General features: G+C 44.8%; 2 protein-coding genes across 2 annotated transcripts; one reads left to right on the top strand and one right to left on the bottom strand.

Moving 5' to 3' along the window:
* Nucleotides 1-1,244: 1,244 nt before the first annotated feature.
* On the bottom strand, nucleotides 1,245-9,879 carry rbm12 (RNA binding motif protein 12). Its single transcript, XM_019860495.1, has 2 exons — nucleotides 9,701-9,879; nucleotides 1,245-5,479 (listed from the first exon to the last, which is right to left on the bottom strand). The coding sequence occupies exon 2, from the start codon at nucleotides 5,449-5,451 to the stop codon at nucleotides 2,764-2,766; it is 2,688 nt and encodes an 895-aa protein (XP_019716054.1). The 5' UTR covers nucleotides 5,452-5,479; nucleotides 9,701-9,879; the 3' UTR covers nucleotides 1,245-2,763.
* Nucleotides 9,880-10,077: 198 nt separating this feature from the next.
* On the top strand, nucleotides 10,078-14,678 carry hgh1 (HGH1 homolog (S. cerevisiae)). Its single transcript, XM_019860497.1, has 10 exons — nucleotides 10,078-10,283; nucleotides 10,692-10,801; nucleotides 10,908-11,046; nucleotides 11,272-11,409; nucleotides 12,217-12,368; nucleotides 12,640-12,740; nucleotides 13,535-13,633; nucleotides 13,718-13,809; nucleotides 14,020-14,142; nucleotides 14,361-14,678. The coding sequence occupies exons 2-10, from the start codon at nucleotides 10,692-10,694 to the stop codon at nucleotides 14,505-14,507; spliced, it is 1,101 nt and encodes a 366-aa protein (XP_019716056.1). The 5' UTR covers nucleotides 10,078-10,283; the 3' UTR covers nucleotides 14,508-14,678.
* The last annotated feature ends 1,033 nt before the right edge of the window (nucleotides 14,679-15,711 follow it).

Below are 15,711 nucleotides of genomic sequence, written 5' to 3'. Positions count from 1 at the left end.
ACATAAATTGTCCATAACTCTTCACAGCAACATGAAGACCTCTGTACGTTCAGCAACATGTCCGTACACCCAAAAATGCATGTGACAGTTAGACTTGCAAATATTTCAAGGAATTTGGAAACCTTTCCATGGAAATTAAAGGGAGGACAGCTGGGATCGGCTCCAGCATGCCTGCAACCCTCATGGGGAATAAGTGGCTCAAATAATGGATGGAACCTCAAAGTTCAAAATTGAAAGCTGGCTCTTCAAAGGACCTGACCGATTTATTTTCTTTCTTTATGAGACTGGTGTCAATATTTGGCAGAATGAAATTCCAATAACCAATCAATAGGTCAAAACACACGTTATTTTTTGGTCCCTTGACGCTTACAAGAATAAAGAAATGAATTACAGGCAGAACGTTTGACTGTCTTACAATACTTTGCCATTTGGTTGTACTTTTAACTTGAATCTGCTTAACTTTACAATAGACATAAATATCGACCAAAATCAGCCATTTTTTGAGTTAGTGGGTTTGTGTTTGAACATCATTATCATTGCCTATGTTGTGATGGATTACAAAAAAAACAAAAAGGCAGGTTTTTGACCATTTTAAAACAGCCAATACCGTCCTGATTAATCGGTCAGGCCCTAAACCTAAATATAGTTTATATGCTAGCATAATCCTGACTCTAACAACCAGATTTCATACAAGTACAGTGGTGCCTTGATTTACAAGTAACCCAACTCAAATGTTTTCCGGTTACAAGCTGTTGTATTGCAATACGAGTTCAATTTATTCTGTGACCACTCCAGGAACTCGCATCTCATTCAATCTCTCTCCATTACAACAAATGAGAATGGCATTAATCCTCTCCAGCCTCTCGCCCGCCAAAACAAACATGTTGGTGATGGGTTTTAAAATAAGAAAAAGAGCAGTCTACATTGCACTGAAACCGTTTTTATTTCAATTCAATGGGTATTGTTCTGTCCCTTCAGGTGGGTGTGCCTTGGCAACCAGACATACAGGAATTTAGTTGGCTACATTGATGCAGTCTCATCTTCTCAGTAAGATGCAGTAATATTAGCTGTTCTTCGCAGAGGATAAAGATGATATGCCTGTGAATACGGTTTTGTCATATCATTTGCCAACACGGTATAACTTTAAGGCGGGGTTGTTTTAAACTGTGTCATTTTGTTTAGTTGTACAGTAAATTTCAACGGGCAGTGCCAGTAAACAATTTAAAGACACTTTTTTTTTTTTTAAGAATTGCTCACTATTTGCCAAATTGTTGCTTGCTGTGACGTGAGTTAAGTTCGTCGCCACCACACAGCACTTGTCTGTCAAATTTTTGCACAAAGTGGAAGCAAAAAAACGGGTCCGCATGACAGCTCGTATCTCCAAAAACACTTAAGATGGGTCAGGGGTATCTCAAGGCACCGTGTTACATATTTTCTTGAATACGATGCGCTGCCATGATATTACCTACAATTCCGGTGAATTCTTATAATTCTAAAGGACAGGTACCAAACAAAAATTCTCCAGATTACCTTCCCATGGACATTTACTGGAAACTTGGCGAACATTTTCACCCCTTTGCAGCTGCAGTGACAACTTATAGTTGCTTTCCATCATCATCATCAATGCGACACAGAAGCAGAGAAATAAAAAGAGCAGACATTTCATGTGGAAAAAGCACAACAGCAGAGTTCATTGAGTTTGACAGCAAGAGAACAAACGGAAACGCACGTGTTTTAACCGCAACAATAACAACAGGTAAACGGTATTAGCGTAGCAACACAGCAATGTGGCGGCACTAGCATAGCGACCGCAAATGTGAAAGAACCTCAGCTGGGGCACATGACGTACACGCATCGAGGCAGCAACATGAGTGTTACCATAGCGACAGAACACAATTCTGCATTTTTTTCCCCAGGCAATTTGTCATCATCATGGTCATCAAGTTAGTGACTTCGAAATGGCCTTAAAAATGCAACATACAAGTCTTCAAGTGGTTGCGCAATGCTTTCACAAAGGTCAAGAGCTTGTTCGGAATTAGTGGCAAAAATAAGTCCCAGTTCTTTGGAGTTTTTTGTTATTTTTAACCGTAAACGCACTAGGAGCTAAAATACTGAGGCCAACCTTGCAGCATCTTCCACTGGCAGACGATTGAGGCTATTTTCCGAACTCTCTATTCTGTTGCTTGCTTCGAGTACATGTTGGACCTTTTGCCATGAAAATCTGCTCAGGGCCTTCACCGCTGGTATTGCTGGCGCAATGGAACTTCAACAACACTAGCAATGGGATTGATTCTTCAACATTTTGTGTTCATTTTTTATATTCCATCCAGAGTGCTGGCCCCTCAGTGACGTCAAAACTTTTGGTTGATCAGAGCAAAACTTGTTACAGCCAACGTTTTGACAAGTAAAACAAGCCCGGAGCTATCGCCACATTTTCCTCTCATAATCAGCATCTTCGGTTAGACTGATGTTTTTTTTTTTTATTCATTTGGTTATTTGGTTTTGTCTTGCTAGATATAAACATGGATTCAGAACTGCTCCAGGTGACGTGAGATGTGTGCTGTTAGGGTGAGTTTTTGTGAACACATCACAATTACAGAGACCATCAATACCAAGTAGCGAATGCACGAAACTCCACTATCAACCAGTCAACACGAAGCCAGCAACCTCTCACCACCAGTACCCAACCGGCACCGGTTCAGCGTAAAAGGGGTACATTTAGAGTCAGTCTGTGCAGTTAGGGTCTTGAGACGAGGAGGTTCCTTAACCAAGACTAATTTTGACTTTCCGTGCTCCGATGGGCCTGTCGTTTAGATCCATGACGGCGGCGGCGGCCTCTTCCGGGTTCTGGAAGGCAACCATGGCCTCGCCGGTGGGTAGGCCTTTGTCACTGAACTGCAAGCAGACGGATCCGGGGAGCACGTCGTAGCCATAGAAGAAGTCCATGAGCTCGTCGGCGGTGACAGTGAAGGGCATGTTCTGCAGCTTGACTATTGTTGGGGCAGCAGCGGAGGCGGCAGAGCGCTGACTGTTAGAGTTGTTGGGTGCCCCGGGGGCAGTGGAGAGACCCTCTGCGCCCGGGTTGAAACCTGGAGGTCCACCGGGAGGCGCTCCCCCTTGACGTGCTTGGTTGTTGTTGTTGTTAGCCCCAAGTCCACCTCTGTTCTGTACTGCTCCACTTGGTTTCCTGCTGCTGTTGTCAAAGGGCACCAAGCCCCTCAGACCATCCTGACCAAACGCAGGCCCCCCTGGCGCACCCGGTCGAAAACCCGGCGGCTCAAGGAGTGGAGCTCCGGGAAGACCTGCGATAAGTGGAGGAGCGACCGCAAGATTGACTTCACCAAGTCCTACTGCCAACGGGGGCAGGGGAGGTGGTCCCGCTACACCATTTCCAGGAGTGGAGAACGGGGTGACAAATGGAGAACTGTTGATGTTTCCCATTGTGGTTCTTAGGAAGTTAAACTCCTCACCGCCAATCCCTGCGAAGGGATTGATCTGGGGCTGCTGCGGAACCGCCTGGGTCGGCAGGTGCTGGCCTTGGCCATGCTTCTGGCTCTGCTGGGTCTGGATTTGACTTCTTTGGCCTCTCTTGTTTTGGGGCGGAGGGTTCCTCTCAATTTCCTTCATCTGCTCAAAGGTCACAAGATGAACGAATGCATCACGGCCATTGAGCTTCTGGCGGTGAAGTCTTTCCGTTTTACGGGCGTCTTCCTCGGTCTGAAGCTGGAAGACCGCCTGCCCTAAACCGTTGCCGTGGCTATCAGTCAGAACCTTTAGCGTGTCTTCATAAAGCCCAATGCCCTCCAGGAAGGCACGCACGTCCTTCTTGGAGATATTGTAAGGGATGTTGGTGATATGAGCGCAGTTTCTTGGCGTTTTGAGGCCATCCTGGTTCTTGCCATCATTCTGCATTGCTTCGCGCTTACGAATGGAGTCAATCTTTTCCAGCATTCCCTTGTAGCTGATGGGGTGCACTTGGATGAAGCGAGAACCCATGTATTGCATGTGGGAACCCAGTGCAGTCTTGTAATCCTGCTCCGTTTTGAACTCCAGAAAGCCTTCTCCTGTGGCTCGTCCATTGGGGCCGTAGGCGATGTACATAGTGTCCTCCACCACGGACAAGTTCTTGAAGAACTCCTTGATCTGTTTTTTGTCAGCCTCGTAGGGGAGGCCCTTCAGGTAAACACAGAATTCTTGACGATGTGGAGATCTAGACCTCCCTCGCTGTTCCCGACCCATGTCGCTGGCTTGAGTATGACGTTGGTTCTGGTCTTGAATGTTTGGTTTAGCGATATTTTGAGAAGTCAGCCCCATCGCGCTGTGATTGAGGGTGGCCCATTGCCTCTCAGAGCCCGGGGTGACCTCGATGAACCTTTGACCCATCATGCCACCACCCCGCTTCACGGCCTCAAAGCTATCTTGGGGCAAGAAAAATTTGACCATGGCTCGGCCGGTCGGACGACCTTGGCCGTCTCTCAACAAGCGCACTCCGTCCACCCCCAGACCCCGAAAAAAATCCCTGATCTCCATCTCTGAACAGGAGAATGAGAGGTTCTGCAAGAGGACAAACAACTCATCTGGATTAGACACACCAATTGCAGTGGCTGTGGCTGCAGCTGCCTTCATGTGAGCCTGGAGGCCCAGAGACGCAAGAGGAGTGAGGGGATTGAACAGCATAGGGTTTGGGGTACTGAGGGGGAGGCCTGTGGCAAGTCCTCCGGGTGGGGGCATGGTGGGGTTGAAAGGTGGCAAAGAAGGCAGATGTGACAGGTGGGACATTGGGGGTACAGGAGGCCCATGGGAAAGTTGGCTGACAGTAGGGACAGGGGGTAAGGACGACACAGGAGGAGGAACCGTGGGTAACGTGGGCATCGTTGGCATGGGCGCGATCAGCGGAGGGCCTGCGTTTAGAGACGTCAGGGCTGCTGTAATGGCGGGGGCAGCGTTGTAGCCGTGAGGAAAGTTGGGCACCATACTCGCCAGGCTAGCAGCGGCTTTGTGAATGGGAGTCTCCTGTGAAGAGCTTGCAGTCACCACTGCGGGAGTATTACTGAAACTGGGGTTTCCATGGCTACCACTTCTCCCCGCCGCGGCCGACTGTATGGCGGGTATAGCCGCCGCGGAAGTCGGGCGATTCGCCGTCGTAGGCGTGGCGGTCTCAGGTGCAGCCGTGCCACCCTCAAACCTCCGCCTGCTCAACTCAATCATGTTCTGCATTTCTGTCTTGCTGCTGAGCAACAACGACACTTTGGAGCCCTTAATGGACCCACCTGTGCGCATCATTCCCAGCCGAGCGTCCTCGTCGGTGGCAAAGACAATGAAGGCCTCGCCATGCTCGCCACCCACGATGTGCACGCCCCCATCAGGGATGGTGAGGCCAGAGAAGAAGTGCCTGATGTCCATGGTGCCGGCCACTATGGGCAGACCTTGCAGTCTGATGACTACCGCCATACTGACAGCTAATCAACAGGCCTACAACCTGGGGAGAGAGCAACACTGCCGTCAGATGAGGAACAAAGAAACCAGACCCCTGGTTTCCAGATATATGGCAAACATGTAATGATATTTTATTCCAAAACGTGGAACTTTTTGGGGCATCCTAACCAAACATTTGGAAACCAGCGGTTCTTTCGTGAGGAATTGGGGGTGAAGGAGCGAAACATTTGCAGAGGAAGGAAAAAAAAAAAAAAAAAAGCTGAACTCCAAGTCCATCTTTAACACTTGAATTTAGTCTACTACTTGGAGAGTAATGAGCTCAAGCTTCCAAAACAGAATTAACATCAGGCAGGGACAGTTTAAATTTGTATACAGGAATTATGTCATAGAATAAATGTAGCAGGCCACAATTAACAGAGCACAGAATCAGTAAAGACCTACAAGATCTCCAAAACAAGGGCCCCAAACATGTCTCCGCCCAATGTATGTGACATTTTAGTCAATTCAAAAATGTAAAAACCTTGTTTCAACCTATCAGTATAGTCTTGCTCAGAACGCATTTTCCCATGTTTCCAGTGCATCAGGTTCGAAATAACCGCATCAAACTGGTCTACTATCGAGTAACCTTCGCAGTAGTATAGTATGGCTTGTCATGTTGGGAAAAGCTTGATGCAATCCTGTCATTTGATCGGCGAACAGATGGAATGTAAAAATGGATGAGAAAGAAAACAAAAAGGCACCATTTTAAAATCAATGCCGGGGATGTCATGCTTAATCTTACGTGCCACCATTGAACGCAAGGCTGAAAATAAGCGGTCACAGTTTGCAAGTCAAAATTAGCATTTTGCGCCTCATTAAACACGTTGCATAGCAAAACTGAGAATCAACAGATTTTGGGTGGTTTTCCCCCTGCTGTTTGAACCGCAGAGATATTCCCACAAAAGGTGAGCTGTGGTAGATGCAAGAGCGTACGTTAATGTGGCACAATGCGCTTACGTCACCTATGCTCAGGAAGCAGGCGGTCCCACATATGCCACACCAGTTAGCGGACAATGAGGCTGGCTCGATAGTGCGCTTTAAGACGTCCCGGAGTGACACCTGACAGTTATCATCGCCTCCCGTCAGGGAGTAAGATACACTTCTGACAAGTATCGTTCTCACGAAGGGTTGACGAAGAGTAAACAACAGAAGATGGAGAATCCAAACTAATTGCTAAGCTAATTTAAGATTTACAAGTAGTTGTGGCCACCGGATGGCACGGGGGTCGACCGGTTAACACGCCCACCTCACAGTGCAGAGTTCGATCCCGGCTTGGGTCTGCCTCTGCTGGACACCTAAACAAAGCCTTGACAGTTGTACAATAAAAAGAAAAAAAAAACAACACTTCCTTCAAGACTTAGATATGCATGAGAAACATTTTCTTAATCTTAATAGGCATCCACCAGATGAAATAAAAAAGGTCAGTAGCACATAAAGACCATGATACCACAACAGCATAGCACTACCGGGGAAACGCAGACACCAATGAAACACTGTGGAAGGAAAAAAAAAATGTTTTCAACCCAACAGAGCACATCATTAACCGAACATTAGCCTTATATTAGCATGGGCAAATAACCATCCAGCAAAATAGCAGCAGCTCATTGGAAAATCTCAAAGCACACAGCGATGCCATGAAAACACGTTGAACAAAATATTCAGACAAAAATATACACAACGCAGCTCAAGAGCGCCACCAACCTGTATGAACAAGACGTCAAAACTATTTCAAGTCAGCTGACTTCCGAACCAAGGTCAATGTCATTTACAAAGCACACCAACAATACAATAATGCCGACTAATCGCAACGGATAGGAACGTAGCCCTACCGCTAATAGCCCCCCCGTCCCCAAAAAAAAAGGTTATTGAAAAGGTTTTTGTAATGACCTATGTTAAAACAGTGGGACCGTGACTTACCAGGAAATTTGCGTTAAAATATTTATCAATTGATGCCCCTGCCCCTATTTCATATTGATTCAGCAAATCCTCTCAGTCGATTCACTTCCTGGGCAGTGGGAGTCGTTTTACATGTGATTTGCATTGTTTGGATGAAGACCCCGTTCGACCAAACAAGAACAACAAAAGAGGAGGAAAAAAAAGAAAGAGAAAAAGTAAGGTATTTGATCAGCTGTACCAAGCCAATTTTTTTTATTAATCAACATTTCTAAAAGAAAAGAAAAAAGGTAACTTTACATGTGCTTTAGCAAGCTTCACATACCTATCTGTGGTCAAAGTGAAGTCAAGAAAACAAAAATAATTGAGCAATTAGTTTACCTACAATGCTCTGGTAAGTGGGAAAGGCGATCCACAGTGGCCAATGCACTTTCAGCCTTTTTTTTTTGGCTAATGAGGAAAAAATACAAAATGACCCAGACGCTCACATGCAGACTTACCACTGGCCAATCCAACTCCAGCTCCTGATGTCACTCACTGGGCCAAGCCCCTTAAAAAGCACACAAATACTACAATACGTACAGTAATTACACTTCATACACACTGTTGATTTCTTTTTCATATATATATATATATATATATATATATAATAGTGCTATTTTTATTCATTATAGAGCATTAAAAAGGTACTTTTAATTAATTGGAAAAAATATATAATTGTAATTCATTTCTGTGTAGAAATGAGCAAAACAAACTCGTAAATCAGATGACCACCGAATGTTTTTTCCTTTGAATGCGCTCGGACTGCACATGGACATGCATGTGGTGAAGACTCTCCTAACTTCCACAAACAACCCAGGCCAAACTTTGCTCCTCCCTAAGACAAAGCTCACCTTCCAGTCAGAGTCCATCGCTTCAACATAGAGTACTTCCATGATTCCAATTCCTATTTCAACTAGTCTATGCCACCATTTTAGAGTGTTGGGAAAAAAAAGGCACAAACATCGGCAGGTTTCCAGCCTATCAGGGAAGATATCCCAATTTGTCAATAGAAGGGAGATTTCAGTAAAGCTAAAGCACAACTTCACTGCCACATTCCATCAAGCGGCACAGGTCAACTTCCGAAGTGGAAAATAACCATATCACATCTAGCAAGAGCAGTGAGGACACCCTAAGGGTGGGCAAATGGTGCAACTCTACTTGGAACTGGGTAGAACCAGTGGAAAAGGCAATAGCAGATAGAGGCATGATGTCCATACGACTATTTACGACCCAGTACACACTGGCAACCTAAGTCATGAGGTGTCCTTGAGTGCTGAAGTGGCCTGGACCTCTTGACAGAAATATGTCCAAAATGAAGAATTTTCAGCAGCAACAACTCTTTAGGAACCAAAACAAATCCTTTGAGTGGGCACTACACCAAAGTACAACAAGCACTTCCAAAAAAACTGGAAAAAAAACAAGGGGAAACAACCAGTGTAGTGAAGAGAAAAGCTTCCGTTGTAAATTGCACAGCAATCAGCAGATGAAACACAGACAAGATCCTTTTAAATGGCCAGAAAAAGCAAAAAGCACATTTATAAGACATAGCAGATCGTCGGGAGCACAGCCAGCAACCAGAGTGATGAGCTCAGTCTTGCAACGCAGCACAAAAATGCCTCAAAAATGTCACTATTTGCGTGTAAACAGACACAAATGTGGAGAGATTTACTTGATCCAACTCATTCCATAAATATTACATCCAATAAAGCAGCAACCCAACATGGAAAGTTTTTCGAGCATTTACTCAAAATAAAGTTTGAAGAAATGAGGCTCAAATCATCGCCAGACTGCTCTTGATGGCGGATGTGACGTCAGCAGACCATTGCTATGCCAGAACCTAAAAAAACTGCTTCACACAAACTCCTTCCATCACTTAAGTTTCTACAAAACGCTACACTAACGTCCGCTGATTCACGCGTTAACAAGAACACATAAACAACGACGTGTTAGGCATTGACTTGACCTCGGTTACAAGTAACATACAATCTGGAATGAGCAATGATTCACGTTGTTTTGTTTTGTTTTAACTAAGCATCATTTTAGACCGCAAGACACCATTGTGATACTATTACAAACCATATTATGTGCTAGTTCCGATAGAAGCGCATCAACGTAAACGAGCATGCTACGCCCCATTAGCCACTTAGCTAACAAACAACCCTGCTTTGTATGTATGCGTGTGTGTGTGTGTGTGTGTGTGTGGTAGCGGGCCAGAGTCGCCATTTTTCGGCGGCTGGTGTTATAAATCTTTTTACATTTTAAGCAGGTCGTCTCTCCTGGAAATTCTTACCGAGGAATCTGTCAACTAACACACTCGGGTGTTTGATTCATGCACGGACGTCTTGGATGCTCACTTCCGTCTCTGCAAAAAAATTCGATTTGAAAACGCAAGCAGGCAGAGACCGCGGTGGATGCACACGAAATGTCGGTAGAAACAACGCGATATTTTGCACTTACCGCGAGAACGTGACACCTTCACAATGTCCCCCTCTATCGGCGAATCTGGGTAACTTTGGACGCAACGGCATACAACGCAGGAGTAATGATATTTTAAACAAACTGAATAGAATGTCACAGCGTGTGGTTGGACGGAAAATTCGTGCTTTGCGAACCTATTTTTCTAATAATTAATTGTACACGGTTTTCCTCCGGCACAATGATATAGTCGTGATTCCATGGGAGTCACGGAAAGCTTCTCAGTTTGTCCCAGTGTTTTACCGTAGAAGCTTCCGGTGCAGGTCTCGTTGCCGGATGTGTTTTGGGTAACTGCGGCAGATTCTACACGTGAGAGTTTGAAAGACGCATGACATTTCGCATTTTAAATTAACAAATGAAACGCAGAATGAGACCAACTGCTGTCTAGCAAGTTAAAGGTAGGTCAATGTTACGAAACTACACGTTCGACCATCGCATTTCACCGGAAAAGTGACTTTTGCCTCTTCGCACGATACGTTAGCGTGAAGTCAACCTAGTATTAATAAAATTAACTGTACTTCTTACGAGTTATATTAATACACTTTCGTAGCTGGCACTGACAGTTAATAATTTCCGCCAAGTATGGTACAAATCATGTTTTAACTTATAACAATGCTTCAAATTTGACTTTTATGTGTGTATACAAATAGGTGTGTCTACCCATCAAGGGTCAGATCAAATTTGCAATTCAGATGTGGTAACTCTGTTTCAAATTTACGAATTCCAGTCCCGAATGTTAACCAAGCTTTATGATCTGTTCACTGACAATCACAAATGAAAGGTTTATTTTGCATTAATGTTTGAGGATGCTGAGCGATTCAGAGGCCACCGAGCTGCTCTCCTTTCTGACACCTGCGACGCGACCTGACGTCAAAGGTCACACCACCAGCTACATCCTGGGCTTGTCAGGAAACAGGTGAGCAGCAACACGGTATATGATAATCAAGCTTTTCCTGCATATAAAATAATGAGCATGAACCACAATTGATCACACAATGCTGTTTTTTTTTTTTTTTTTGCAGAGATGGCTGCCGCTTCCTCCGCACCAAACCTGACTTCATAGCCGCTCTTTTTGCACTGACGTCCGACCCCTCCATCGCCATCGCAAAGGACTGCTACCACATCCTAATCAACCTGTCGGCCGACGAGACTCTGCACCAGGTAACTGGTGGCAATCCACACTGCTGCGTGTTGTGTTCTATTTTTTTTCTCCTCTAGCTGGCACTGTTGGTTTAAATTAAGGTGTTTCAGAAATGGCAAGTCTGTGTACTTTCAGCCCAAATTTGAACAAAGAGTGTCAGCTAAAGGAGTCAAAAAATACAACATTTCGTTCCTGAAGCACGTTTGAAGCTTCATTTTCTATTACGAATGTATGTTCACGGCCAGGTGTTGGTGACAGACGTTGGTATGGTGCCCTCACTGCTCAAGAACCTCAAGGATCCGCAGTACCCGTTTTCCGACCAGATCTGCACCATCCTTTCCAACCTGACGCGCCACGAGAAGACATGCAAGACACTCTTCAAGGTACGCTGGGACTCCACTGGTCAATTTACAACTAACACCTTCAGCTTGGATGACACGAGATCTGTTACATTTGCCATGATCCGAACTGTCATTCTCAAAATAAAACCTGTTCCCCACATTCAGACTAAAGCAGACTAACTCTGGACTAGTCCACATTTAAAATGATCAACTAGACGTTAGACAAGACCTTTTGTTGGACTTGAGACTAGATCAGACTTAAGACTAGACTAGACCAGAACTTTAATGTCTGACCAGACTTTACATTTCATACCCGAGTTTGGACTAAGCCATACCGGACGAGACTTTGGACTAAATCATACTTTAACATTTGGACCAGATCAGACCTTTGACCAGAACTTCAGACAAGGCCAGACTTAACATTTCAGGCCACACCTGACTTGATATTTGACTTTAAAATAGACCAAACCAGAAAACAGACTTTAGGCTTGATTAAACCGGACCAGACCTTAGACCAGACCACACTCTAAAATTCTGACCAGATCAGATTGACAAGACTTTAGGTTAAGCCACACTTTAAACTTGCAACCAGATGTGAGACCAGACCAGACAAGATTAGACTTTGAAGTCGATCAATGTTTACACAACCTAGACCAGACTGTAAATTAAACTATATTGGACCAGATTTATTTATTATTTTTTTAAATGTTACATGGGAAACAATCCAGAACGTTGGGTCAAATTGAACCAAGTAGTAGATTGGTCCATTTCCGACCCAAATTGTCTTATTTTTGACTGTTTTTGTCGAACGTTAGAACAGGAATGATACCGAACGTGTTTGTTTTTCAGGTGCTCCAGGAGGAGGTTGGCCTGGCTCAGCTGGTGGACATGTTGTGTACGGAGGCTTTCAACCCTCACGCCAAGCTGCATTACCTTGCTCCTCTGCTGTCCAATCTCACGCAGCTGCCAGAAGCTAGACGCTTCCTGATGGACAAAGACAGGTCTGTTGTGTTGGCAAAACACACACGCACGCACACGCGCACACACACACACACACACACTCCAGATTCAATGCATGGGTGGCAGAAGCACTTATGTACTTACTTAGGCATGAGTACAGATATTTGTATTTAAAAAAATACTGATTCAACTTTTATGTTTAGGATCTAAAATGCACTATGGTACTCATTGTAATAATTATTAATAATAATGATAATCATTGTCATTTCCAACCCTTTCAGTAGGGAAAATTTATGTGTGTGTGTGTTCCAGGGGTGTGGTCCAACGTTTGTTGCCCTTCACACAGTTTCAGGCGTCAGCGGTGCGGCGTGGAGGAGTCATTGGCGTTCTGCGCAACTGCTGCTTTGACTATGGTGAGAAGCCACGGCTCCAGCATGGCAACCTTTCATAAAACTTGTTGTGAGAGATGGGAAATGGATGAATCCATTTATTATGGAGTAGTAGTTAGGGGTTAGTGCTTGGTAACAGTTGGGGGCTGGTTTGGGGTCACTTTTGTTCGGGTTATATTACATTTGAGAGTCCCAAGGTGGCAAATGTAATTGTTGGTCACAAATCCAGATGAGCTTTGTGGGTTTTAAGCGTAAGCAATACCCACTGCCCAAAACATACCAGTACAAGTGCCAGTATACAGTATATGTTGTGTGTTTTACAACAATACTTAACTGCATTTATAATTTCTTATGTATCTGTGACTAGAAAACAAAGCATGGCTAGTATCTGCCCTTATACACCCTAATTTGAATTATTTTATTTCATTGTAAGTCTCATTTTAAGATTTTTTTTTCTTCCAGTGGTCAAGTCACTCTGTTTTGCATTTACTTGTTAACTATGTATTCACAACAATTCTTCTTTGTAGCCATTTGTTTCATTCATGATTATTTCACCTTTTTCCGCGCTTCAGTTATATGTATTACTAAACAGGATAGAACTGTGTGCGGAGCCTGAAAACCCAATACAGGGATGCAGTCTTTCCACTGCAACGTGTCGAGGGGTGTGCGTTGCCCACTCTGTGGCCAAGAATCGAACTGTTAGTCCAACTGTTTTTGCTTTTCCCCTTCAGTCGCATTAAGCCATTTAAATTTGGGGGCGGTGAAATTCTGCTATGAAACTCGATTTTCTCAGTTGTCACATGATCACTCTTCTGCAGCAAATCATGAGTGGCTACTAAGTGATCAAGTGGACATCCTGCCCTTCCTGCTGCTTCCATTGGCCGGTCCGGAAGAACTGAGTGAGGAGGACAATGAAGGTTCGAGCTCTGATGAGTCACATGGATGAGTTTGAGGATGATGATGATGATGACAAAGGTGATGGTGATGTCATGGTGGTGTAGGTCTGCCTGTGGACCTTCAGTACCTGCCGGAGGACAAGAAGAGAGAAGAGGACCCCGATATCAGGAAAATGCTCTTGGAAACACTCATGCTGGTAACAAACAAACAAATAAATGTAGCAGAGCTGGCAAAAGTACTCACATGTGATGCCTAAGCGAAAGTATAAATACTTGTGTCGAAAAAACCTGGTAAAAGTCGAAGTACTGATTCCACTCCTTTTACTTGAGTAAAAGTAACTTCCCACAACTGTTTTTGGCATGTTTTGGCTCATGTTCTTCTCACTCACATCGATATTGCATTGTAGCTGACGGCAACGAAAGATGGCCGACGGACTATGAAGGACAAGAACGTGTACGTCATCATGAGGGAATTCCACCGATGGGAGAAGGACCCCAGAGTCACCACCGCATGTGAAAAACTGGTTGAGGTATGACCAATCAACCAATTGATTACAAGTGTAAAAGCTGCATCATAAACCAGGATGATAAACATTGTCCTCTATGTTGTGAGCCGATCTGGATTTCTCTTTGCTGATCACTTTTGCAATTAATGAGCAGCAGCTAAGGCGCAACTGCAAATGTGACATCACTCCCAGTCTGAAGCTGATGTTGGTTTCACCCAACGTGGCGGTCGTCAAATCTGCAGGTGCTGATCGGGGACGAGCCGGAGCAGGGCATGGAGAACCTGCTGGAGGTCAACATTCCGGATGACGTGCAGGAGAAGCTGAAGGAGGCCGACGTCAGAGAGCAACGGGAGCTGGAGGCCGAAGAGGAGAGGACACGAAAACAATAAGAGGAGGAGCAGATGAACATCAGTCAGGAATAATGTCACTTAGGATATACAGTATTTTCAAAAACAAGTTTTTTTAATGTAGCATATAAACTGGAAACTACACACCTAAATCGACTTTATTGATAACCTGTGCCCAACAATTACTACAGATAAAAGAGGTAATCACCCATTCATCCATTCTCTAAAGATTCCTCATGAGAGTCGCTGGTGAGCTTGATTCTATCCCAGCTTACTTTTGGTGAGAGAAGCGGAGTGAACCCTACACTGGTCGCCAGACAATCTCAGGCTACATCGACAACAAACCATTCACACTGACGTGGAAATCTAAGTATAAATTAGAGTCTTAAGCCTGTTTTTTGGGGGGGCGGGCGGGGGGTTCAGTCGGGCCGGAGCTAACTGAACTGCTTGACGGAAGGGGTCAAAATTCCACTTATAGAGGTCTGTGCAGAAGAGAGAGTTGTAGAAACAGCAGAGCTCATCCAGTGCGTTTAAGGGCCCTGAAAATGGGTGAGTTGACGGTGGTTCTGAGTGTCTGGAGATTGGTTCAAAAGTTGTGGTCAAATCACGTCCTTCGCGTGGAAATGGCTGGGATGGGAGCAGTACCATATGTGTACAGCAGAGGACGCACTCGCTGCATGGTTGGGGGTTAGTATTTGGGTTTCGGTCAGGCGGTTGTTCAATAAAGTGTGAAGTCATCAGACGGTGCATCATTACAGACACCAAGGAAATAGTTTTACAAAAAAGGTTCTTGGAGGGCGACAAAACGTGTGGGCGCAAGCGTTTACGTTCATCCCACGGCGAGACCCGCCTCCAACATGCTGCAGCCAGGGTTTACTCGGGTTAAGCGTGCGAGGTTCAATTTGGCCAGCAGGTGACGCAAAGGCTTCACCCAGTTATTACTGTATTGTCTGTTTTAGGACACATTTCCGGGTTTTAAAAGTCCCGAAAGTTCCTCACATTTACTTGCCTCCAAGCTCCCGGAAGACGTTCCACCTCAGTGATTTGTGTGTGTGTTTGATCATATTGCACAAACCAGCGAAAGCTATCCTTTGTTGGACCTTAAGGGGAAAAAAGAATAGATATACAGTATAGGTATAAATATTACATATTCTGGCGAGCGTCGAGTGCGTGCTGGAGCCTATACCGGCTGTCTTGGGGCAGAAAAGTAGACGGGGTACACCCTGAACTGTTTTTCAGCCAATCG

This window comes from Hippocampus comes, unplaced genomic scaffold (assembly GCF_001891065.2).
Source record: "Hippocampus comes isolate QL1 unplaced genomic scaffold, H_comes_QL1_v1.1 scaffold106, whole genome shotgun sequence".
NCBI classification, from domain to species: Eukaryota; Metazoa; Chordata; class Actinopteri; order Syngnathiformes; family Syngnathidae; genus Hippocampus; species Hippocampus comes.
The sequence above is the reverse complement of the archived record's forward strand: the minus strand, read 5'-3'. Positions and strand labels throughout refer to the sequence as shown.